Source organism: Numenius arquata, chromosome 3 (genome assembly GCF_964106895.1).
Source record: "Numenius arquata chromosome 3, bNumArq3.hap1.1, whole genome shotgun sequence".
Taxonomy (NCBI): domain Eukaryota; kingdom Metazoa; phylum Chordata; class Aves; order Charadriiformes; family Scolopacidae; genus Numenius; species Numenius arquata.
The window spans coordinates 12,414,847-12,441,195 of record NC_133578.1 but is presented as its reverse complement, the minus strand read 5'-3'; the positions used below and the strand labels follow the sequence as shown (position 1 = coordinate 12,441,195).

Genomic DNA, 26,349 nt, shown 5'->3' with positions numbered 1-26,349 from the left:
AAGACTGAAGCAAAAAAGTCATTGAGTATCTCAGCTTTCTGCATATCCTGGGTAATGAGGTTTCCCGTTTCCTTTTGGAGAGGGACCACATTTTTCCTCATCTTCTTTTTATCTCTAATATCCATGGTCAGATTTAACTTTATCTGGACTTCAGCTTTCCCCGGCTGCTCAGACAATTTCTCTGTATTCCTCCCAGGCTACCTGTCCTTGCTTCCACCCCCTGTACGCTTCCTTTCTGAGTTTGTCCAGGAACTCCTTGTTCATTGATGCAGGCCTCCTGGTGTTTCTGCCTGCCTTCCTCTTTGTTGGGATGCATCACTCCTGAGCTTGAAGGTGGTGATCTTTGAGTATTAACCAGCCTTCTTAGGCCCCTCTTCCCTCCAGGGCTTTATCCCATGGCACTCTGCCAAGCAGATCCCTGACAAGACCAAAGTCTGCTGTCCTGAAGTCCAGGACAGTGAGCTTGCTGTGTGCCCTCCTCCCTGCCCTGAGAATCTTGAACTCCACCCTTTCATAGTCACTACAGCCAAGGCTGCCCTTGAGTTTCACATTCCCCACCAGCCCCTCCTTGTTGGCGAGACCAAGGTCCAACACAGCACCTCTCCTTGTGGCTCCTAAGACTAATGTCCAGCTAATTTGTGAAGGCATAAAAAGGGCTTTAGGATCTTTCACATGTGTAAAGGAAAGTATTATTCTGTTTTGGAAATCAATGACCAACAGTATTAAAACAGTTTTAAATTTTCCATCCACATTTTTAATTCCAACTGCTTCAAGATAGCCTTCAGAAACCACCACAGAAGCTTTATTAATCCTCTCATTACAATATCAGAAGTCTTCTGACAAGTGTGGAAAAGTATTTTTTTAGGAGATGGGAAGTGGAATTTAAAAGCCACTTGATATTGAATGGAAGTTCCAGGCAGTCACGTGGCTTGAATCAATCAATCCCAACTCTAGAATGAATCACACAGATATTCATACCTCAGCACACCAGCACAGATCCTTCCTCAAGTGTTATGTCAAGAACTGCCAATGTTTTAAGATAAGCCTTATATACTATTGTGAAATTAATTTGGTTACTAACACAGAATCCTTATGCTTTCAGACTTTTAAATGTTACCCTACGTAACTAAAACGATTTAGACATACTGTTTTCAAAATGCAAAGAAGAAACACAAATGATAGTAATAGTTGTTCTAAGGCACAAATGGAGCTCAGCACTCTTCACAGCATAACATTTCAAAGAGAAGTTTTTAATTACACAGTAGTGCTAAGTCACAGCTATCACGCGTAGGACATGTGCTGATGCTGGGCATGACAACATTATTTCATCCCCTCTGCAATCAAACAAAAAAATCACTGTAGTTGTGCAATCTTATGACAAGCATATGCCTAGAATAATAGTACTCACTCTGCAACTACTACTCAGTTCCTATTAGAGGATTATAACTTGTTATTTATAAGCATTAATGGCATCTAGACACAGTATTTAAATCTCTCTCAGGAAGTGTTAAAAATGCTAAGAACATTGCCGTGGTAGCAGACGAATTATATTTAGTAAATGAACTCTGAAGTATTCTGTTGCATTAGTTAAGCATTCCACTATATTTATAATACTCGAATGATTTTGGTTTTGTAGAAAACCATCATAGACTGTCTAGAGTACAGATAACAACAGGAGAACAAAGAGCGCGCATTCTACTGAGGATCCTTCAGGGAGCTGTAAATTCGAATGTTAACACAGTCAGTTAACAGGTTGTTATGGATACCTCTTTTAAAAGGGAAAAGCAGAGCGTTCATAACAGTATCAAGTTGGCTCAATTCTTGTGTTTGAGCTCAAATGTTACGTATGCAAAAACATCTTGTAAATTGCAAGGTCCACATTATACACAAATGAATAAAAATACAGCCCTAATTGACATTTTAAAAGTATTTGCTTTTGTTTCTTAAACACTAACAATACAACATATTTTGATCAGAATTAATTTTATTTGGATTATAGCAATTAGTATCATTGATCAGTAGGCCAAATCCAGGCAGAGAGCACAGAATCATTTTCACAAGGCAACAACACGGACTAGTATTTTAGCATACAAACCATTTCACTGCATTATCAAGTAGAAATATCTTCCAAACATGCATAAAAAGTCTATGCTTAATCTTTCAGAGCTCCAGGTAATACCAGATTCCTAAATATACAAAAAATACATTTAACTTATAATAATCTTAGTGAATCAGACTTATAAAATTACAATTTTATTCTTCACAACATAGAAAAAATACAAAAATGACTGTATATAGTTTTCACCCAAATTTCACTGACATAAATATACATCAAAATGTATGACTTGATGTATACTCATGAAAATTTTGAGCTGAAAGATAGGTTTTAAAATGACACTGCAGATTGGTCCACACAAATGCCAACCTTTCTACTGATAAATTAAAAAAAAGCTTTGATAGAAACATCACATTGTGAAAAATTACAATTTACCTGCACCGTAACCTGCATCTTACTGTAATTTACAATATGAACATTTCTACAATTCCAGTTGTAAACTATATACTGGTAAGAGCCTTGGTCTGTTAGAGGGTAATGACTAACTCGGACAAAGCTGGAAGAACATAAAGTATTGTCGCCTGAACCAGCACACACACCACAAAGACTGCCAAAGCAGAAAACAGGTCTGCTGCAGAAGTTTGGTGATGCTGATAGAAAACATGCAAGCCAAGTAAATGGTCTGAGGGGAAAAAAAAACACAAACCAGCCTCTAGATTTGTGACAAACAGTACTAATCAAAGCTTCTATTATAAAGTTCACATAAATCACATTACAATTTCAGTGACAGATGAGGGGAATTTTGTTCTTATTTTCTGAGGAAAACACCCACACGTGTGACCAAAGTCAGTATTATGGAAAAACCCAAGGAGTATTAGGGCATCGCGCTAGAGTTCTTACTCAAGATCACCTTCCAGTGGTTTCCATGGAAGCTAAGCATGAAAAAGCACTGCAAGCTGAAGTGCTGAAATTCTTGTACATACTAACTACATGCTCATACTTCAGAATATAATTTTTAAATCAACTTTACTGATTAAGATTTCTTATTATTAAAGCATTTTCTTTTAAAAGGAAAAGTAACCCCATTTTCTTTTAAAAGGCTGTGGTTTATTTGCATTTGTGTGGTAAATTAGTATTTTCAATTAAAGTAAATATTCCATAATAAAGTTTATTCAGTAAAGACATTGGTTGTACAAGTCTTCTCCCTACTGGCAGCTCCCTCCGCTTCTCCGTAGTGCCAATGCTATCTAATACAGATCTGTACAACTTTGTTCTCATCAAAAGAGCTACGTTTTTGTTTCATATAGGAGTATTACACAGCCAATTTCTTCTCCACATTGGACCAACAAATCTGAAACCAAATCTTTCATTTGGGCACAGAAATCAAATCAAGAAAAGCTCAGGAGCTGAGCATCAACAATATCCACTAACCTGAGTACATCAGGAAATCAGATCTTTCAGATGACATCCTTCAGAAATACTGACACTAACTCCTTTGATAGTGAGTATAAGCAAAAGGACATGATCTGTTCAGAGGCGGCAGTTTACACTTTTGAATGATGAGTTCAGTATAACGCAACATTTCTCAGATCACTAAAACAAAGCACCATGTAAGCTAATGGAGAAACGAACTGAAATCGTTGCATCTTTGAACGCAAAACCACTTTGAGGTTGTATATGGTCAGAGCGTTTTTGATTACAGCCAATAACCGTCTCCAAAAGGTTTAAAATAGAAGCAAAGATCATTATTGTCTCTTACCCTCTCCCCGCTTGCAACAGTCCTGGTTGTGTTGAACAGAAAAGATGTTATAAGTGTTACTGAGCACTAAGAAACTTCAGTCACTTTTTGATGGAGCCGAAGGAAATTACTGAAGAATGCAAAGTTTGTTGTTTTTTTTTTTTTCAATAGAGCTCTGACAAACATAAACCAAAATAATAGTAAATCCAGCTCTTCCCACATGCTAGAACAGAGAGCCCATGTCCTTAGTACTTACTGGCTGTGTTTAGGGAGAGCTGTGATGCCTCACACACAAGCAGCTGGGACACATATGGGCCACATCTAGGGGCAGGTGCTGGCAGGCACAGCACGAGACCTTTATGCAGGCACCACGGTAGTGGTCACACCTTGTTTATGCACTAAATCATAGTGTTACAAGAGGGAAGCCAGAGAAGCCCTTGTGTTGCTGCCTAGTGGCTCTGACTGGGCGAAGACAGGACTATTCAACTATCAATTCCTAACAGAGCAAAGACCATAACCTACATTTCCTTTTGCCTTTGCTTGGATATCTGTTCATTTCCCTGCCCCCTTTGCCTCTTCCATTCCTCCCCCAAACCAACAGTTTGTTCATAACTTGGGGCACTGCTCACACAGCATTAGCGTGTTCCACCTCACCACAAGGTTTTCTCAGTTCTTCCTTTTTCTGTTTTACCTTCCCAAGTGAAGGCTTAACCTGAGAACCCAGAGAAAGCACCTCAGAAAAATTTAACTTTCTATGGTCTTCTGCTCTTTCAAAAGAGCAGATGACGGAAGGCTTGTCCAGTCTGCAAAAGCAGCATGTAACACATGAAATACTCTGCTTTCAAAGAAGGAGCTTATGACTTTGCAACATTTCAGAAGCTGAGTGCCTGGAACCGCCTGCTTGGATGTGCTAGTGCCACATAGATACACATTAGTCACTTGAGAAAAGTTAGGTTGAAGAACAAGGCCCTCGGATTATTCCACAGTAGAGCAAATAGTCCTCAACACTGAAAGATGAGTATCACTGAGATAGCGGACAGTAATTAGAGATGATAATTTAAAGTAAAAAAAGGAGAACTGCACCTGTTTCTGGGTGACCTGCCTCCTTATATTGTTTAGATTCATTACTGATCTCACTACAAATATTACAGTTAGTAGTATTTCTTTATGGTATTTAAAAAAAGTATCCAGGGATGCAGTACTTAGAGGAGTTTCAGTGTTTCAGATAAGCATTATAGCTTCTGAATTAACATTAGCATTTGAGTAATCAGCTTAAACAAGATCTTCTGAGAACACACTCTGGTCAGACACCCTATTGTTTAAATTCCTAAAGAACCACATTCCCCTTATTTCCCATAACTGGTTTCCTGTCCTTGTTCCCATCACCTTTTAAATGCACAACCTACCTTTCTAAATTCAAAGACTTTGCCCAGATTACATTTTCCACTGGAGTCTCAAAATCCTAAAGTGTTCCAGAGCATATTCTTTGCTTTCATAGCAATACATAGTTTCTGGCATGCAGTCAAGCACTTAAAAAAAGAGGTATCAGTAGTATAATCCCAATTCAAGCATTTAATGGGTACAACTTCATCATTCATACTGCAACCTTCAGGCATTTAGTTGTAAGTGAAAACCATTTAGCACATCATTTAAGGAAAAGGCTAACTGCCAAGCCATATAAAGTTTAAAAGTTTTCTGAAGCACTGCAAGCTGAACATTATTTCCATGTTTTACATTGTGGAATTTCAGTGAATTCAGATTTATTGGTTATTCTTGATAAATTATTGATCTTTTACCTCTGACATTTTATCCTGGTATATTCTTTATAAATGTGCTGGGTATTGAAAATCTGCAGCATTTTGATGTTTGAAAAGTTCTGAAAAAGAGTTAGAATTACTCCGACTTCTTGTGTTCTTCAGTGTGGCAGAGTACCTTTCGCCTCTGATGTAGCATATGGAAATACAGCTGAGGAAAGACTGAAGAGAAAACAGACTTAAGTAAGTAACGTATCAAGTGAGGCTTACATGTCAATGTAAGATGCACAGTCACATGCTCAAGGTCCTCAATTATCTATTAAAAGAAAAACATGCTTATCCACTTTCCGCTCAAGTAATCTATTGCCTTTTATTCTTTAAAAAGAATAAGTGATACTGTCCTTAGGCTTCAGGTACTATTCATTTTTTGCTAGAGCAATCACATTTCTAATTAAATGCAAAATGCCTTATTTAAATCTGCATGTACAAGCAGGATGACAAAAGTTTCCTGAACTGCACATACACAATAGAAAGAAAATACATTGCAGGGAGGAAAAAGTCCTGAAAGAATGAAATTTCCAGATTTGTTTCATTTCTTATAATTCTAGTGTCACTTTTTCGGGATCTAAGGAACTCAATACAAACTGGTGCCTCTTTCATTTCTTCTCTCTCTATGCTCCATGCAAAGCTTTTTGTTCTCCTACTTAGAAGACTACATTACACAGTGTGTTTGCAGAACAACAAAGTAGGGGATGGAAAACACATACATAAACAGCAAAAGCTAAAGTTGCTATGAGATTAAACCTTTGTGAGCCATATGAAAACTAAACAAGGTCAGCATCAGCCTAAATTATATCAGTTACACATGCAATTCTTTGCCATAAACATAAGCCAAAGTCTATTTAATTTGTGTTCTAAATTTTTTTTCAGGTCAACATTTCTTCTTTTGGCTTTCTTTACCCTGTATTTCATTTCCTGCTTGTTTCCTCCCTATCATGATTCACTCCAGCAGTGTTAAGGAATACAGCTGTCCAGAGACGTAACAGAATACAGAGCTACATGGTTTCTCCATTAGAAGTCTAAGTAATGGGGATCCATTATATGCAAATAATTTAATGTCCTTTCTAGCAAGATGTCGATTTTGACAGAGAAGTACTAATTTAGAGATTTAAAGTGAGGTAAATGGTAAGATGCAACTATCAAGAATGTAAACACTCAATTTTTAAAAACAGTTTTCAAAGCTTGCTTTCCTTGTGATATTAACATTCCCAAAACTTCCAAGATCTTCAGTGGGTTCAGAAGGCGTAACTCCTGCACAGGCAGCTTTTATGAATGAAGAACCAAACTATGGTGCAATCAACGCCTGCAATGAACATTGCTTTTCTTGGATCTCGGGAATACCACAGAAATACCTTCATGTGAAAAGGCACCTAAGACTGATTGAGTCCAAGCAGTTGGTTCTCAGAATTAATGTACCAATTCACAATAATAATTAAAAAAAAAAAAAGACAAAAAGACTGCATTCAAGTTATGCATCCAGCAAATGATAACAGATCACAAAAATACCTCATTTCAGAGACAGCAATTTTAACGGAGAAACCAGGATAAAATTGTTACTTGGGTTCAATGTAGGTTCTCTCCCACATGGCCTGTCAACTGTGCTGTAGCTACTGCATAAGTAGGAATTAATACTCATGGTTATTTTGACTACAACAAAATATATTATTCGGGCTGCTTGAGGTAACATCACCATTTTTTGATGAGAGGGACAAGGAGAAACAAAAGCATGAAAAGTGTGGTTTTGTTTTTTAGTTTTTTTTAAGAACAGCTGGAAAAAACTTATGAACCCTGATGTCAGAATTACAAGATGATTCACTGAAAGTGTAAGTGCTTGTTATAGAAACAGCCAGACTACTGAAATTTGAATCTTTGAATATGGTTCATCATTCTGCACAAACAACAAGGTTCACATAAAGACAGCTGCAGAGAAAGCTAACAGCAGCAGCATCACTACATTATCCTGTATGTTAGACTTTATTTGCATATTTAAATTTGCTAAAGGCTTCCATATTCCTATTCCCTATTTCAAAACAGCAAAACCAAATCTTCATTTCACCTATAGAAACATCAACCGGAGATTATGTCAATTCAAGTTAATTCAACAGAAGTCGTTACCTACCCACTAACGCAAAAGCAATGTTTTATTCCTGATAAAGAACTAATTTTTAAGAATCCGTTTTGAACTTTGTTCTCCTGAAAGTCTGTTAGTGGGGGAAAAAAATAACGCATTTGCCAAGAAGTACCACAGTTATTTAATATTTAAAGTGTTAGAGAAAAAAAAAAAAGTATTACTGTTTTGCATGTGTTGGTAGAAAGCAATCCCTGCAGTTTTAGCTCTTTTTTCTTTAGATAATTTTCAATATTTTGCAAAATTAGTTATGTGTATCTTAATCCCACAATTATTAGCTTTTCCTTTTACAACTTTTAATATTAAAAAAACGCCTTAAACTCATACTTACTTGGAATGTAAGAGATCATAACCAGGATCAGGAATGTATAGTAGTCAAAGGAAAAATTGTACTTGTTAGGTAAACTAATGGAATACAAGCCAGACTGCCTGACGAAGGGTAATGCAGCATATATTGTGAGTAATTCGCCTGAGACTCCCATTGGATACAATACTATAAACAAAGTGTACCTAGAACAAAACATTTACGGAAAGGATTAAAAGTTATGACAATCTCCGATGAAGTATTTGTTAAATGCTACTATGGATATTAAAATTTTAAATTCCCAACTCAGTATTTACTTCCCTTAGCTCTTTTTTGATTAGGGCATGGCAAGGTGTGAACATTATTGCAAGGTAAGTATTCAAATCAGCAGTCAGTTCGAATTATTTAAAGATTACCTTTGAGAATCTGAAAACTATCTTTAAAGCTATTCTCCCCCACCTCCCACACACTTTGCTACTTTGATTTCTGAACTCTTTGGTACAGGTCATTATATTACTTAAAATGGGGTCAAACACAGTTGATATTAATCAATGAGCTTACAGATGATGTTTCAAGTACAACCCTCAGATTCAAGGGTTACTGGTAAATGTCAGTTTACTTACTGTTACCCCTTACTGTTAAATGTCAGTTTCTGATAAACACAATCACTTTCTGACAAACTACTCTCTCGGTTTAAAATGTAATAGATTTTTTTTCTAACCCAGAAATCTTCTGGGAAGAAGCTAGGAAGTCACATTCACAAACAGGGCAATTACCTCAAGGTAGAATCTAATTTTTTGTACTGCAACTATTTTACAAGATAAATATCCCTGTCAAATCAGTGCTTTAAGGCTATGATTTCTATTATGCGACCTACCTGGCCCATTTGATGAGATAAGGGAGATGGTTTAACAAGCTAAATGTATAAAAAGAATAACGGATTATCTCAGTGATTGTCCAGGCCACCACAAACAACAGGACGCTATCTTCACTTTGTACCTGTAAGAACGAAAAGAAGCTCAGTATGAATTCAAGTGTTACTAATTACTCACCAGACCCATGAAAACCTCAAAGAAATCAATACCCATGGGTTGCTTTACTGCATCATTTTAGAGAACACACTCCAAGAATAAGCTTAAAAGCAACATTAGTAACAACAGTAAAAAACCCTTTTTATCATGTTCCATATTTTTCTAGTTGCTTAAGAACATCTCTGCTTGGTGATCAGGTAACTTAAGATTGCCCATTCTATGCAAGGTAAATTAGTACAAGAAATGCCTGTAATGCTGAGAACATACCGTAACTCTTCCCATTCCTATACAGTACCAGCTTCTATTTCAGTCCTATGATTGCTTCCTAGTGCAGCAAGCAGAAAAGATGCTAACACATTAGTCTAACACTTGATACCTGGTTCAGACCTTATATTCTGATCCTAGTCCATGCTACTTCTGAGTAGAAGCACTGTTTTCCTCTCTCTACAGATGAGAAACTGGGTCCTAATTTTGAGAAGCAGCAAAACAGCTAACACCAAGACATAGGGTGGAGGAGAGAAGAAACAGAAGCCCAGATTGTCTCACCTCAGATAAACTTGGCAACGACCTGCTTCACTGTTCCTTGCTAATTTTCCTGCTTAGTGTATCCACCATACTTCTTCTAATGCTACATTCAAGGCATTACTAAGTTTCACTGCTTTACACCTCTTAGAACTTTTATTTCAAACACACATCACTGAACCAGCTTTTACTGCCTTCATATTTTGAAGGTTAATCTTCAAAAGCATGTATTTTAAAATGAATTGTTAGATTTATTAGATTTGGGAGCATAATTATTAGGTTTCAGTTTCAGACGGAATAACACTGATGAAGTATATGGGGTCACATACTCGCACTACAAACTCTTGAGAGAGCAAACATCAGCAAAAATCCCCTCCTTCCCTCCCCCTCAACAGATTTCTCAGCTGTACGAGTACCTTGAGCCCAAATTCAGTGGACCATGGGAACAAAAAGAGCTCAACCACAGGGACTGGCATTTTCTTTTTTCCTCCAACTCTTGAAAAAGCGGAAAAGGAATTCTGTAGGTATGGGTGGTACACTCTATTCATCTTGAGCAAAGTATACAAATTAAAAAAGGAGTGAGAAAATACATGGGCAATCAGAAACCTTTTAATAGGAGGGGACTGATCATATATTTGTGTGTAAAAATGCTCATGAGGATGTCCCATACACAGAGGACTACCCATAAAAAACTTTGTTACACGCTACAGACTCCAGAAAAATTTATCCAGAAATCTTGGGACATCCTGGAATATAGAGCTGCTGTTAACCTATAGTCTGCTGCATATAGTATTTCAAGTCACTTTCACTGCATTTTGCAGCAAATGCACCTTGTCCTTTTTTACATGAAACTGATAATTTGCTTACATATTAATCTCCCTTACATCATCACAAAAGAACAAAATCCAAAGCTTATTTGAAGATATTTCAGAAAAGATATCAAATCTATTTTTATATTGCTACAGGATCCTAATCTTGTTTGGGGTCTGCTTTATAAGAAAAACTTAGTTCTCAACCTGGAAAAGTTAAGAGCACTTCACAGAAGATGCTGTTCGTTCCCATGGAGCGACATGCTCCACAAGCACTCTAGAGCTGCATCTTCTGGTCAAATCAGGAGTAGCAGCGTAGTGAGTTCATCTAAACCTATGCGTCACAGAATTCAACCCGTACTTTGGAACCCGACTTGTTTCCTAACTATGGAAAAAAACAACAAACAGAAATTTGTAGCTTGAAGTAGCACCCAAGCACATGAGCAAGGACAAGAAACTGTGAAGCTAACAGTGAATGACACACATAGAAGTAGAAAATCTCACAGTTACAATCCAGTTCTATCACAGGACTTCTGTAATATTGCCTTCTCAGGTCTTGTCTTTCCTATCTACTTTAATATTAGAACTGTGTTTAGAAGTTATTAAAACAGTTCCCACCATTATAAAACACACACAACCCTGTTAAGGTTGCTTAATGAATCACTGATTGTGCCTTTATAGCTTGTGTCCCTGTTTAAGGACAAAAGAATACTGGAACTTTGTGGTAGTTTTCATACAAAAGTGACCTATACAGTTTTCAAATAGTTACATTCTGTGCAGTAAGAGACAGAAGACTACTGTGCATCATATTTTAACTACATTCCACAGTTCATAATTAAAAAGTATGTTTCTTACACACCAACAGGTGTCAGAAGTCTGTCACTATTGGAACTTCTCTTTGAGGACTGATGATTTTTCAGTACTTCAAATAATGATGGCTGAGATGCACATTATCATACCCCTGGGAACTGATTTACAAAACAGTCTCAAGAGTCTTACTCATTTAGGCACTGCTAATGCTGTATTTGTTTCATTCCTCTTCCAAGTTGAGGATAAGGGAGATAGTGGTTTATTAAGGGTCTACTGTTTATTGGTTGTACTAAGTCCAACACTGCCCTCGGGACTCAATTTCTCTTCCTCTACTTTTTCAAGCCAGTCTTTGAAGGAGTGCTTTGACTTTGTCTAACACCATTTTACACTTTATTTACAACTTATTTGTCCAACTGCCTTAATAAGGGTCAATCATGCCACAGGCATAATTTTTTGGCATGCGTTTCAGATGAATTTATCATCAAGGAGGGTCCTGAATATATTTTAGCTTATCTTCAATACTATGAATAGCAAACTATTTGTTAAAATGTAAGAGAATCCACAGCCTTTTAAGATGCAGAGATGAGAACTGGGAATTGACAAAATGAAGCCTGAGAGGTTTTTACTGTTCTCCTTATGCGTGAAGAGACAAGTTCTATATAGTTCTCCATGTTAAGAGTAACAGTTTGACAAAGTATTTGCAGAAAAATTCAGCTAAACACATAATTAAGCAATCCAGTGCAGAAGAGTAAAACCGGCAGCACTATACAACTGTAATGATGAAACAGCACGTCCCCGTCCAGAGCACTGGTTCTCTGGTACACCAATTAACAAAAAACAAAAAGAAAAAAAAAAAAAGGAAGCTTCACAGTAGGCACAAGGGGCCTGGCAGACATTTGTGTTATACAGTATTACTCAAATTTTACATAGATGTAAAGCAGTGATGAATCAGGCTTTTCAACTGCACTCACCCATTTAGAGTTCTGAACTTTCCAGCATGGACTTCTTTTACTACAACTTAGTCTTAAATATCATAAATTAAGATGTTCTTCCCTCTTTAAGTATGCTTTACTACTGATTAAAGATGTCAGTTCACAGCTGCAGATACTGAAGTCCTAATTACCAGCTCAATATGCTGTACGTGTCATCTTCACACCACCCCTTTTGACTGTCTGTTCTAGAAAGGTTCCTCTAAATACATACCTGCAACTTATCTGTAACTGCAGCCCATTGGATAAGCATTAAATCACTGCTGACACCATTTTTTCATTACCCATCGTGGATGCAGAATTATCTATCAGAATGGAACTCTATAAGGCCTGCCATGATGTCACCAGATGATTTCATTATTCACACAAATTCAAAAGACAACTTTGAACTGAAAAGCACCTTCTGTTCTCCTATGCCTACTTCTAGCCCTTCATGCCAGTCTCGCTCATTTCCTTCCCTCCTTCATAGGAGAAACAGTAAAATTCACCAAACCAATTCCTTTCCCATGTAATGACAAAACAATTACAAGTACTGTATTACATGCCAGGCCCTTCTCCACTAAGCCATCAGCTACTCATATGGTAGAGGTAAGGGGAATCTCATTGCTACCCAAAGAAGTGTGCAGTGCTTTTAACATTTGCCATGCTTAAACATTTATTATAAATACTTTCATATTGAATTTAACAACACATCAGCACTAAATTCAACAAAAAGCACGAACATGTTAGTGGCAAGAAGCATGCTTCAAATCACATCACAGATCTAGAAGTGTATTCTGACAGAAAGGGGGGATGCAATACAGATGTTTCTTCTTTTAACTGTATTATATATGAAAGCAGTCTGGAAAAGCAAGATACTGAACAAGTCTCACTCAAAAAAGTTAAAGAGTAAAACTGTGTTTTATTTTACGAGAACCTCATCATGCAACTGCATAGCTTACAAGTTCCATAAAGCTGTGTGAGAATTTAATCCTGGACTTCACCATGGAGCTCACTTGTGCAGACAGCCCTTTAGAAAAAGTAGAACACTCATGACACTTTCAGTATATCTCCCCAGGTGAGACTGCATGCGCTCTGGTTGGGGGCAAGGGAAGGGGTCAGAATGCAGCCTCTTCATTTGGTTTATTTGCACTAAGTCACAGGTGAAAAACTCATCACAGGATTCCTCATCCTTACCATTCTTATGCCCACTTTCCAAGACATTAAAAAAAAAAAAAAAGTAATACATAATACAGTCTCTCACAAGACTTCAACCAAAAGACCACAGAAATGTGAGGAAAAAACTGCATGTAAAGTTATTGAAAGAATCCTTGTTAAAAATTGTTAAAAATTGAATGTTAGGCTGAACTTGTTGCTCACATTTTCTCCCATTTTGCTGTTTTTTTTTCTGGTGAGAATGTGGGCATAAGTTTCAAAAAAACCTAACCCACAATCATTTCACAGACTTCCCTTTGATGTCTAACAGACAACACATGGACTAATTCTAATCCATGCAATCCAACCTTTAACATTTGGGTTACTTCAAAACCAGGAGACAATTCTTAAAAACAGATTAATTGCTGTTCTTTATGAAGCACCAGATACCCCAACATTATATAGATGGCAAGCAAAACTACAGGCATATTTCTTTAAAAATATTGTATGCATTTATCAAAGCCTAAGGTCTTGGGATTACCGCTTGCCTTTTTTTGTTCAAAATCTAGTATTTATCTCTAGTGAATTAAGAGACTGGAGTACGTTTATTTGCACCAAAAGTGAAATCCATACAGAAGATAAGTATTTACAAGATTTTGAGTTCATTGAGAAAAATAACATTCCTCCACTTCAAATAGCTTGAAATTAAGGTTCCACACGAACAAACATCATAATATCAGAAAGGGCTGCTAATTACTAGGAAGTACAGTGACTTACATTACTCTAAATGTGGATGGATGCTCTGAGAACAGGTTTGGAGTAAGGAAGCGAAAGCAGCTGCCCTCAAGACTCAGTAACGAGACAAGGTTCTTAAGACATTCTCCATGTCAATTCACAAAAGATCTTACACATATAATGACACTTAGATGACCATCACTTATTTCAGGCATCCATGCTTACACTGGCATCAAGACCAATTTCTTTCTTTAATGAGAAGTAAATTGGCTAAAGTAACAGCACAGATGTGGCATATCTGGGCTACTACAAGGTATTCAGATGACGCGAGAGAGTCAATCAGCGTGATCTGTATCAATTAAAGCATGTTTAGATTTTAAAATAACTGTCAGGAATAATTTTCAAATGACATTGCTTCCAAAAGATTCTGCATAGATTTACATAAAGTACAGCACTATTTGGTGTGGCGAGCAATGAGGAAAAACACACAGGCACCAAAACGCACCTGTGCTTGAATGTAAGAAAAGTGAACGAAGGACAGAGGGAGGATTATCCTGGAAAGTGATAACGGAGAACATCCAGGCATTCAGTGCACCGTTGCAGGGAAGCTTCCACACGCCACGGTAAAGAAAGCAAACTGTTTATGAAAGAGTGGGCAGTGAGGATGTTTTGCTATTAATTATGGCACTAGTGAGATCAATACTAGAATGACGTCCCAAATTCTGGGTTCCACATTATGCACTGGAACCTCTTTTAACTTGCAGTAAAGACTGCAAAATGTATGTCAAGAAAAGATGATTTCAGATTTATTTTTATTTCTTTTGATCCACAGATCACATAAACAATTTCACATTGGGATAAAAACAAAAGTCATTTTAAGGAAAATAAGACCGCAATCAACACTTGCTTTTCACCATGGGTCATTAGTTTTTAATACGTATTTTGTAGCTTAACTTACCTCTTTTACGCTATGTGTTACTGCCCATGTCAGGAAAACCCTTGACATCACTTGGAAAGCAGTCAGAACAACAGAAGAGGGAACAATGCCTGGAAGATATTTTGCAATTAGTAAATATTCTTGACTATCGGGGTGGGGAAATAAGACACATCTAAGCCAAAGTCCAGTTATTTGAAATTTTTGGAAGAAAAGCATTTAATTTTTAATTTGAGAGTATGGAGTCTGTCCTGTGGTGTGTTTATACAACCTAATGCAATGCAATCCCCTGACAAGACTTTGAGCATCAAAATGCAAATAAAAGCAACCACAGCACATTCCTTAATACACAAAACAGCTGAATAAGATGAGATAACCTCAATCAAATAGCTTTTGGGACAGTCTTTCAAATAAACTCCATTGATTTAAATATCCAAGATACTCTTCATTACTGTGATTTAGAAAGTAAAGCCAATAAAGATGTTTTGCACAGTATATCCCCAAAACCAGCAGGCAAAATTTATAAGTACTTTAAAGAAACACTGATCTAGCCCATATTCCGATAGATACAAAGTTTGTAATTCCTCCCTGGGAATACAGCTTTAAAAACAAAACAAAACAAACCACACCACAAAAACGAAACCCAAGGAATAGCTGATGCATTGGTAGGTACAGAAACATTGTAAGAATTTTCTCAAGGAAGCAGATTTCAGTGATTCTTCTAAGCAAGTTCTGAGGTGCTGATTAAACTGCCACTAAAAAGATCCTACACACCCAGGTCTGACAGAGCAAGAATAGTTTTAGACTGCAAGATTAACACAAAATTTCTAAACTTCACAGCACAAAGTTTTATTTTCTTCCAATAGCACAATGAAGACAAATGGAAGAGCAGTTGCAGCTCCTAATAAACAGTAAGCAGTGCTTCTAAAATGAATGGAAATAACAGCAAGCAACACAACAGCCTCAGAAAGACGTAAAGGCCAAGTTAGAAAGTGGAAGAGGAAGAAAGAATAAGAAAAGCCAAAAGCAAGTTTCATTAGAATTATTTTCAGTCACAGCACTGAAGTGTACTGAAGAACACTTTCAGAGTAAAAAGAAAAAAATCCTGCAAACACAGTTCTCTTCAGTTTTATCTCATATTGTTCATAATCTAATTTCTGTTGTAAAATCTCAGGGCATAATTCCTGTTACTCAGACAACACAAAATGAGGTGCTATAAAGTCCCATAATCTGTACTCATTAATGGCTCACTCCTACCATATAACAGACCTTTTCTTTTATACAACTTAGATCATCCCGTTCTAAACAAGATAAACTAATGTTCTCGCAAAGGAATCTATAAATAACCCAAAAAGACTGTGTAGCCACCATCCAAGTTTCTTTCACAAGTAAGGCAAACAAGGTTTTTCATTACAGCCAAGACAATGCTAATCTATGCCAAAAAACAGGAGATCAATATAAGCAACTCACCACCTACAATTTATGTAAATTTTACTTGCCTCTAATTATTTACTTATTGCACAGAAAAGGTACCTGACAGACAATTTTAAACTTGGTATTTTATAAACATCTGCCACCACTTACCCAACACTGCACATGCTAGAGTGGTGCTTGACAGGGGGCTCAGGTCCACAACCAAGCAGCAAGTAAGCCATGCCCAGACCTCTTCCAGATCCCACCTCCAGCAGGAAATCCTTCAACTCCCTCTCCCAGGCACTTCCCCACTGAGAACAGGCTGTCTGCATAGCTTATAGGTGGGGCCCTTGTACCCTCCCTATCCCTGAGCAGGCTAAATCAAAGTCAACCAGTGCTGACATTGCTTACCAGAGGGTTACTGGTGAGCATCGCTACGGTAGGAAGGCCAGTAGTGATTCTGTAGGCTGGGCCTGTACTCACCAAAGCCTTCTTGATTTTCTTCTCTGTTCCCTTCACAAATTCCCTGTACTACTATTGCTTCTTCATTTTCTTGGCTCCTATCACCCCCTTCCATACCAATTTCCTCCAGGCAGAAGCTCTTCCATGATATCAATGTCATTCATACACTTGGATTCTATCTGCTACAAAGTGAAGGAATTGCACATTCGTTTTCCATTTGCCTGTCCTTCAGTCTCTCTGCTTGGTCTCCGGGCTACATGTTTCCTCCTCTCTTCATGTAGAGCTCTCCATTTTTTAGAACTTTGCCACATGCCAAAGTTCTGTTCCCCTATCAATCTTCATATTTTGAAGAACTTGTCTCACAGATGCTGACAGTTAAGATTCTACTGAAAAGATGTAGAGAGAAAAGTTATGCTGATACGCACAGCCATCTGTCAAAGATAAGCTCTTCTATTGACAGAGAATTACAGCTCTAGTTATAGCAATTAGTTTATCAGGGGCAAAGGAATCTGCAAATTTCCTGTTTCTCCTTGCGTAAAAACTTTTACCGGAGTCCATAGGAATATAGCAGACAGCAGCATTGCATCCAGCTGTGCAAAACCCCCTCATTTTATTTAGCTGACAAATGCTTCCATTAACAGAAAAAAATATAAAATCCATGGGCAGTTATAATAAAATAAGTGGGTTTTTTTGTAAAGAGCTTTGTTAGGGAAAGCAAAAAGATACGAGTTGTAATGGTATAAAATGTTGCAGCATTCCACTAATGGCTCTCTTCACTAATATTAAATTGTGTGACTGAGGATAACATGGGCTAAATGGATCCACGTCTCAAATTAACTGAGCCAGGATTATTAGCTTTGCACGCAGACTGGCTGGTACAGTCATCTTGTCTGCTGTTCTACACCAGCCTGGAAGGTGAAACCCAGGATTCTCTCCTGCTATTCACCGAGTTCTGTGGACAGATACTCTAAAGTGTAAGGAAAAGATAATCCAGTTAATTTCTTAGATTTAGTACTAGTAAACATTAATATCTGCACACAAGTTTATCTTAAGAAAACAGTAGAGCATTCTAGATTTAGGATGGTAAAACAGCATTTGATTTGCAAGTTTTTTTGCCCGGTGTTCTGAGATACAACTTGTTCTTCTTGACACTTGTTAAGTAAGACTTCAAAAAAATCCACATTTAGAACATTTTTCAAAAATTAATAAACTATGGTTTATTCTGGTAAAAAAAAGTAACTGAGATTTAGTAAAATACAACAGTCTTGAAAGGACTATCTTGGCAGCACAGGCATCTATATGATACATATAGTTTACTCTCAAAAGCCTTTACATTAATTTGAGCATATGATCATTTGTTTCTTGGGATGATCTGTGCAGTTTAAAAATTGTCCTTTATGAAATAACATTTTCAGAGTAACAATTATGCAGGAAGGTCAGAACTAATTTATCAAATACAGAATTAGACTGCCCTCTGCTGACAAATTTTTGTATATCATTTTAAGGTTTCCAACTACTACATTTGGTTATTAAAAAAAAACCCTTTTGCACAGGAATTCAATTATGAACCTACTTGTACCACAGTGATATGTCCTCCAGTATGTACATTGTTTGTACGATACGTGAACAATAGCAGGTTTGTAGCTGCAGCTGTAGGAACCTTAATGCCATCTTACTCTTTAAATAGCAAACATTCAGATAGGAGCTCAAACACTTATATTTGAAGTCACAAGACCACCTACCTGAACATAAATAAGACTGTCTCTTTATGAAGATTGGATTGTTTAGAAAAATCAGAGTTAAGCAAAGGTATGCAGGCAGGCACTGCTTCCTTCTATAGCACATTGGCTTTGATCTTGCTGAGATTGCGACACATCATCTATTCCATGAACAAAACATCCAAATGCCGAGGCCAAGCTGCTCATTACTCATGAGGACTAACAAACCAGACAAGATGCAATCCTGGCACTCAGATACAAGGCTCTTCAGGTTGTCCAAACCATGACACTGCTACTGACCCCACGCCACTGACACACAATTGAGTTCCTGCCACCAGCCTAATAAACAAGCTTCACAGTCCAGGCTAACAAGAATTCTTGAGTCCTATCTTAACTAATTCTTCCTCTCCCAAACAGTTCCATTAAAGCACAGCCAAATCTGGGATAAAGAGTGGTTACCCCTTCCTAATTTTACAACGTGTATCTATGCTCTATGGATGTGGGCAAAGTTCTAGTGCTTGAAATGTTATTTTTATTGGATTTTAAATGACTTCCAGCTAGAAATATTTTCTTGAGGAATGACAGCTTAGTACAGAAGATTATAGGATGTAGAGGTGGAGAGTAATGATCTACTATAAAACATTTATAAACTGCTCTAAGATTTCTAGTATTAGAAGGATCTAGATAAAAATAGAATGTCAAGTAATTGAAAACCTGTTACACTATTTTCTATTTTGTGATTTATCTTGTCAAATTATTTATTAAAAAATTGCAATGTACTTCAAGCAAAAGTGAGTTACACAAGAATTAAATCTGGCAATTCACAGACCATAACATTTTTAATGCTAATATATTGCTAAAAGCAGTCTTTGTAAAAATAATAAAATTGGAAATTTGAAAGCTTACCAAATGCACAGTGCAGAATCTAGAACAAAAAGAAAAATTCAAATCACTAACATTTCAAATGAAGCAATACAGAAACACATTTAGTTCTATCACAAGAGCTTAAGATTCAATATTTGTATTTCAAAGATTAAGCTTAATATTTAGCTCTGCTGCCCAAGCTAATTAGCAGACAGTTAACTCCCTCACAGCTTGCTAAAAGGGAAGATTCAACATTTGTGTGAGGCATATTTCTTACATTTACCTTCAAATCATTCTCTAAATGCTACTGGAAAAAAACAGGTACCTAGAAAGCGCTGTTCAAAGGCTGCCTTATTTCTCCTAAACAAAACACTCATGCAAATATTAGTAACTCAAGGGAATAGAAGACTACACCTACCTCAAGCAAAGCTCCAGTTTGGAAGAATTTCAGGGGCTTTTCTATTGAATAGTAAAGGCTGTGGTAGCTACCTTTCGCCAGGTATGCTCGAACTAGACCAACTGCAATAACAAGCCATCTGAAAGAGAGAAAAAAGTCTAAGATAAGGAGACATTAAGCAGAGCATAATTACAAATAAATCCTTAATCCATCTTGATATCTGAGAAAGCAACAGGCATCTAACTGTCCGGAGAGATACCTTTTGCCTACCCTCTGCAACAGTGAAAACATTAAATATTTGGATTCTCTGCAAATTTATTGAAGTTTAATATTATGCATTTTAAAACATATTTCAGAACCAACACGATACTGTTATCTTTAATATCCAAGTTTATTTTTCAGTGAGTTGCATTTAATTTAGTTACAGGAGGCATTAATTACATTTTAAATAAGATTGGTATCACATTTTGTTTAGTTTAAGCAGAAAACCATTTACTGCTAGTCAAAGATCTCTCACCATACCGTAACTTAAAGAAGTACAACATAAACAATTAAGATTCAGAAGGCATTCATTTTAATGGTTCAGTTCAAAGTAAACCCTTAGACTTTATCATAGACCATCCAGCTTAATTGCTAGCATATATTTTTATGAGAAACAGTTATGGATAAGTAAGTGCAAGCAAACTGAGCCTGCTAAAGCCCTGAAGGCAGCGATGGCTGTGCCTGTCCCAGCTTTCCTTTTTAGGCAACAAGTACATCTAAGCCTGTACCAGTAGTGCCTGTATAACTGCAACTACACTATAAACAATGTGACCCGCTAATCCTGCTGATTTTCCCCTCAGGTAATTTAGGAAGCAACCCTAAAAATTCTTCCTCCAGTCCTGGCCGATACAGTAACATCTTTCACTACCACAGCTGTGCAGAGTCAGTGTTCTGTCCACAACCTCAGAAATTCTTCAGTGGAGTCTAGGACAAACCACAAAACTAAGGTGGGTACAGTCTGGTCACTTTTTCATTTGAAATTAGCATCTATAGTTAACTTTAGTTTCCATTTGCCCGTGGCAAACAGGGGAAGGCACTGGTGAACAAGAAATGGGAATCCTTACCAGCAGCTCCCAAACTTTTCACTGACAGACTCATCCTGGCTGTCACCCTTAGCTACTTCTAGTGGCACCCTACTTTACCTCCACCTCCCTCCAAACTCACATTGCCTTTACAAAGCTTGTGCGAACAGTCACCAAGTGTCTCTGCTAACAACGGTGCACCTCAGGGAAAGTGTGTGTAGACATGTAGAAACTCCCCTATGAAGTAACTTTTTTGCCCTTGGAAAAAAAACCCTTCACCTGTGGTTTTCTAACAGGGAAGATGAAGAAATTCTGTTAATTTACATCATGTTAGATGCTTACAAATACCACATTAGCTTAGGTATTGTGAAACATACACAAATACTGTCCCAAATGCAACAGTTGTTTGAAATACACTGTAAAGTTCAGATTTTTCAATATTAAGTAACTCCGGCATCCAAGTCTGTGTTCGTAACAACACTTGTTAGCACCACTGAAAAAAAGCTATTTCATTTCTGCCTGGACTTCTCAGAAAACAAGCACCAAGGAAAAGCAGTAGGAGTGGGGAAGAGAAATGGGGAATAAGAAACAAACCCTCCTCTTTTTCAGTAGTGACAAGTTTTTTTCCGTTAAAGCTGTCTTGTGAAACCAAAAGACAAATATTTACCAAGTAATCGCTGATTACAAAGAAAGAATCAGATTTATTTGGTATTTGGACTTCAATGTAGAATAAACCAGTAAATGCTATAGTATTAATGACTTTCCCTTGCAACATTGCTTCTCTTTTAGAACAGTACATCAGAGCAGGCTGACGCTGTCCTGTTCGTATCTGTCAACTTTGTCTATTTTTCCTAATCTTCTGTGTTTGTTGAGAAACTTTGCTGAATAGAGCAATTTCTCAGGTTGCACAAGACACCAGTTCTTGGTGGTGCCGGCAAACTCCTCTCACCTTAACCAAGCAACTGGTGAGGTACGTGGCGCCCAGAGGAGCTCCAGCCCCTTGCTCATCTCCATCCCCTCTGCCGGATCATTGACTACAAAAAGACCATATTTCCCATTCCCAAAGACCACATCTCTCTTTTAATAATAAAATCACTGTCCTTCAAAAAGCATTTAATACAGATCGAAGTATTAATCTGTACAAAATTAAAAGCTGTGCCTACTTTGTGTTGAAGATTTTGGTACCTCTGTCCTGCTCCTGTGATTCTTACATAGTTCTTCACCTGACTAGAGAAAATGCAGTAAGAGTAGGAAGGTCAACTGCAGAAGAAACTTGGTGAGAAGTTTAAAAGGGCAGCAAAAGGCACCACTGTCACATGGAAGCTAAGCTGTAAGTTCATTTTTCCAGCTTTCTCTGAACTAAAGCCCACCTGATACACCAGCTGGAGTCACATTTCATCGAATTACCACTGCCATGCATGTAAACTTTAAGCTAGACTCTCACACTTTTTGATTAATCCAAGCTAAGAAAAAATAAATACCGCATATACAAAATTGATTTTTTTTTTTAAACTCTCAGTCGCTCAGACTTGATAAGCAAGCTTCATGCTCAGGTCCTCGGTTTATTTCTCTTACAAATTACAAAAACGTGATTTCTTATGCAAAGTTTGCTGAGGTTCTGCATCATTTATGCAAGAGAATACAGCAAAGCTGTGCAGTGAACGGAGCTGGAAAGGGAGAAGTGTACTTTGACTCCCAACAACCAGTCACTGAAGACGTGGACAGTGAAACTCATAACCCAGAACACTCTTTGCTCAACACTGATAACACGAACCTTTGCAAATTCAAAAGCTATTATATTAAGATCTATCTTGTTGAGTGAAATCCTTTCGAAATTCATCATTTATATCACCATCAGCTACTTCTACCCAGAAGTACTAGTCAGTTACGGCACTTGACTAAAAATAAGAAACCTTAATCACATTTTACAGCAGCTTATCAAACATTTACACTCAAGTCTAACAGCATGCCCTCCCTCCCCGCCCCCCCATTATTCAGTTATTTCAGCCAACCACGGTTTTTAGGAAATAATTTCTATGCTGCATCTCTGCCTCCAGAATGAGCTTCCTATGCCAGGTCAGGCACAACTACACGACTTCACATTGAGATGGGAAAATAGCAGTTTGACTGAATGCGAGAGAAGAAAGATGCGGTGCTTTTACATCCTAACGCTTTGAACCACGGTAAAAAAACACAACTGAGCAAGTAACAGCTGCGAACCAACTGCAGGACTGGTTATTCCCTGTCGTGTCACACTGGTCCATCAACACCCAAATGCGTAAACCAAACAGTAAGTGTACACAGCTTCACTTAGGGATCCACAAGTATATACTTTTTCCACTATTTTGCTTTTGTAAAAGCCATTGTGTTACTATGAATCCATATACTACACGTGCTACAGCATAAAGTTAGAAACAAGATCTATTATTTTTAGAATCAATGTTTTCTTTAGCTAAGTTAAGATAAATGCAAAGTAAATACAATAATTATGCCAAGATTTTCCAATTGTTACTCGATCCATTTTGATTAAAGCTAATAGCTAAGGCAACTATGATTTTAAAACATCTACTCTACTACCTGTTTATCACAAAACAAAGCTGATATGTGCTTCAGTTTAAAAGCCACCTTTTTGTAAAACAAAACATAAAAACACACTTAAAAATCTCCCATGTGCTTTTACAGCATCACTTCATCGTCTGGGCACCTTGACATTTTTGGTGTTTTCACAACTCTCTTTCCAAGGCAGTGCTGTCTGAGAAACTAAGTCAGAGCACTCTGATTAACACAGGGACAGTAACAAATTGCTGCCACCAGCTGTGTATCAATCTTCTCATATGAACAACTGAGCTTCTGCGAACCAACTCCTGAAAAACTACCTTATTATGAAGTCTTTTAAAAACAAGAAAATAACTAATTGAGGGGTTTTTTCCCTGACCTCAATGTTGTATATTTGGGAATTTCAGCAGTGTCAAGGGGAAACGCAAAATCCTTATCCATTTGAAGACAAGTTATCAGTCAGAGCCCTGGGTGACCTACCTCAGAAGATCGGCAGAGAATGACAACAGAGATATGAACCCTCATCACAGGACCCCCACGATAGCGCCCCAAATTGCAGAAATCATCTAATCACAAACATGCCCAGAAAAAAAGCAGCTCATACTAAAGCACCACAAGCCACATCCCATCCAAGACAGGAATTTTCTAGGAGGTTGGGTATAAATCAGGAAAACAGTTAAGATCATGATCAAGATTTACCTGACAATGGGAAGCTAAACACAGATTTATGCTATTTATTTCGGAGTTTCTAACACTTAGATTTGTTCAATTTTTTCTACTGAGGAAATAGAAATTTCTTATGCTCAGGAACTCGCCTGCCGTGATAAAAAGTTCAAGACTGTTGAACGTTCCATTTAAACTGCAATTTCTCTTTCAGGTTTTTGAGATCTTTTATAAACATAAGTGAATTAAATATGTGCAGCTCAATTAGCAGCAGGCAAATGCTTTTGCTTCTAAGAAGAGCTCAGAGAGCTTAACATCTTAACACTGTGCAGGGACATCACAACAAAACTGAAGAGCCCTCCTGACTGCCGGTACTGCGTTGTACTGCTCGTGTAATTGAGAATTGAGAAACAAGAGATTAATTTTTATCAAAGTGGGGGGTAATTATCATCCCCCTCTGAGTGAAATACCCTGCAAATATCCTATGCAGCCATAACGCTCAGCATTCCCATCTCCCAGTAACGTACCTATTGGGTAACGCACAAGAGCCGAGCTCCCCCCTCTCAGCTACCTTCGTTCCACCCAAGTGTAACCACCTTCCAAGCTGAAGCAGCGCCAGCTGTCACCAGCAAAGACAGGAACCATCAGGTCCAATTGCCTTATCGAAATAAATCGTATCTATACTAATTCTTTACTAATCTTCCCCCAAAATAGCGAGACTAGTCTGTTTGCCCGACTCCTCACCCGCCATGATTTATCTAGTGCAAAACAGGCTCATTCGGGATCCATTTTAAAGGCTCTTTCCTTCTCCCACCCAAATATCCTCAATCCTTGAAAAGATGGTTTTATTTATATCTGGATTCCATTAAGACTCTACAGTCTCTTAAAAAAAAAAAAAAAAAAAAGTCTCTTTGATATGAATTCGAGAGTCCCCAGTTGTCGCTATTTTTATTTCTGCGCTGAAGAACAGACCCGAGCACGCACCACCCGGGTCTCCATGTCGCTGCACGGGGCAGGAGCAGAGCGTCGCGCAGGCCTGGGAGCAGCCTTCAACTTCTCCCAAAGTACGGAGCAGCCAAAGGGTTTGCGGGAAAACCTCGCAGGGCTCTAAAGGGCGACAGCTCTGCCTTCTTAACTACTGCTACAGACCAATGCCCTGCGCTTCGCTTCTCCTCGCTACAAGGAGTGCTGGAGCCGGCACCACAGAGGTGGTGGGGTGAGAAGAGCGATCTGCACCATCAACCTGGATGCAGAGATAGCTGCAGAGCAAATTAAGGTGTCAGTGACAAACCCCAGCCGTTCCCGGGAACACACGCTCCTGCTGTTGTGCTCTGTTTGCGGCAGAGGGGCCACCTGGCCGAGGACCTGCCGCAGAGGGGCCGGGCCCAGGCCCGGCAGGGGACACCCAACCTCTGTCGGCGCCGGGCCATCGCCACAGCACATGGCGGGGAGCGCCGGGAGAGCAGCGCAGCGCCTTCGCGCACACGGACACCAAGCCCCTCTCCAGCGTGAGGGGCGGCAAGAGAGGGTCTGGCTGTAGTTTTCAGTGGCATCGGCGGCAGGAGGGACAGCGAGGACGCGCCTCGTCCGACACTCGGGCCGGCGCGGGGGTACGGGGACGGACCGGAGGAAGGAGACCGCGACAGAAGGGACCCCACCAGCCCCTCGGCTCCAGCGCCCCGCGCCGCAGCGGGGCTCCTCGCCCGGCCCCGCACCCAGGGCGGGCACCCACCTCCACAGCCCGTCCGAGCGGAGCCCCCCGCGCCCGCAGGCTCCCACCCTCTGCCGCTCCGCTCCCGGGGGACGCCGCCTCCGACGGGACGGGCTCCGCCAAGCCCTCCGAGCCGGGGGAGCCCGACCTGCCGCCCAGCCGCCCCTCCGCCGCCTCGCCCGGCAGAGGGCAGCCGGTGCGGGGAAAGTTTCCCCGGAGCGGCGGACGGCGGTAGTCCCTGCCCCGAGGAGGCGGGCGGGCGCTGAGGGGCCGTGGGGCGCTGAGAGGAACCCAGGCGCCGAGGGGCTAAGGGCGCCCCGGGCAGGGAAACCCCTACCGGCCTCCTTACCCCGCCGTCATCACCACGTTGTAGATAACCAGGTAGGCCGTGGCCAGGGCGCCCGGGCCCTTCCTCCGCCGCGGCTGCTGGCTGCCATAGCCGTTATCCGCTCGGCTACCGCTGCTGCCAGACGCCGCCATGTTGCGGCGCTCCCGCG

General features: G+C 39.1%; 1 protein-coding gene across 1 annotated transcript; it reads right to left on the bottom strand.

The window, feature by feature from the left end:
* Window positions 1–1,970: 1,970 nt before the first annotated feature.
* Window positions 1,971–26,349, bottom strand: HACD2 (3-hydroxyacyl-CoA dehydratase 2). The gene is made up of 7 exons (XM_074145671.1): window positions 26,202–26,349; window positions 19,880–19,997; window positions 19,504–19,522; window positions 15,029–15,117; window positions 8,918–9,039; window positions 8,068–8,246; window positions 1,971–5,770 (listed from the first exon to the last, which is right to left on the bottom strand). The coding sequence occupies exons 1-7, from the start codon at window positions 26,330–26,332 to the stop codon at window positions 5,688–5,690; spliced, it is 741 nt and encodes a 246-aa protein (XP_074001772.1). The 5' UTR covers window positions 26,333–26,349; the 3' UTR covers window positions 1,971–5,687.

Bases quoted from the DNA above. Each gene is read 5' to 3' on its own strand.
- HACD2 (XM_074145671.1), bottom strand. From the start codon at position 26,332: ATGGCGGCGTCTGGCAGCAGCGGTAGCCGAGCGGATAACGGCTATGGC. The intron at 9,040-15,028 runs GTAAGTTAAGCT...TCGTTCTTACAG, and splicing joins TAACACATAGCGTAAAAGAG to GTACAAAGTGAAGATAGCGT. The intron at 8,247-8,917 runs GTAGGTCGCATA...GTTTTGTTCTAG, and splicing joins TATCTCATCAAATGGGCCAG to GTACACTTTGTTTATAGTAT.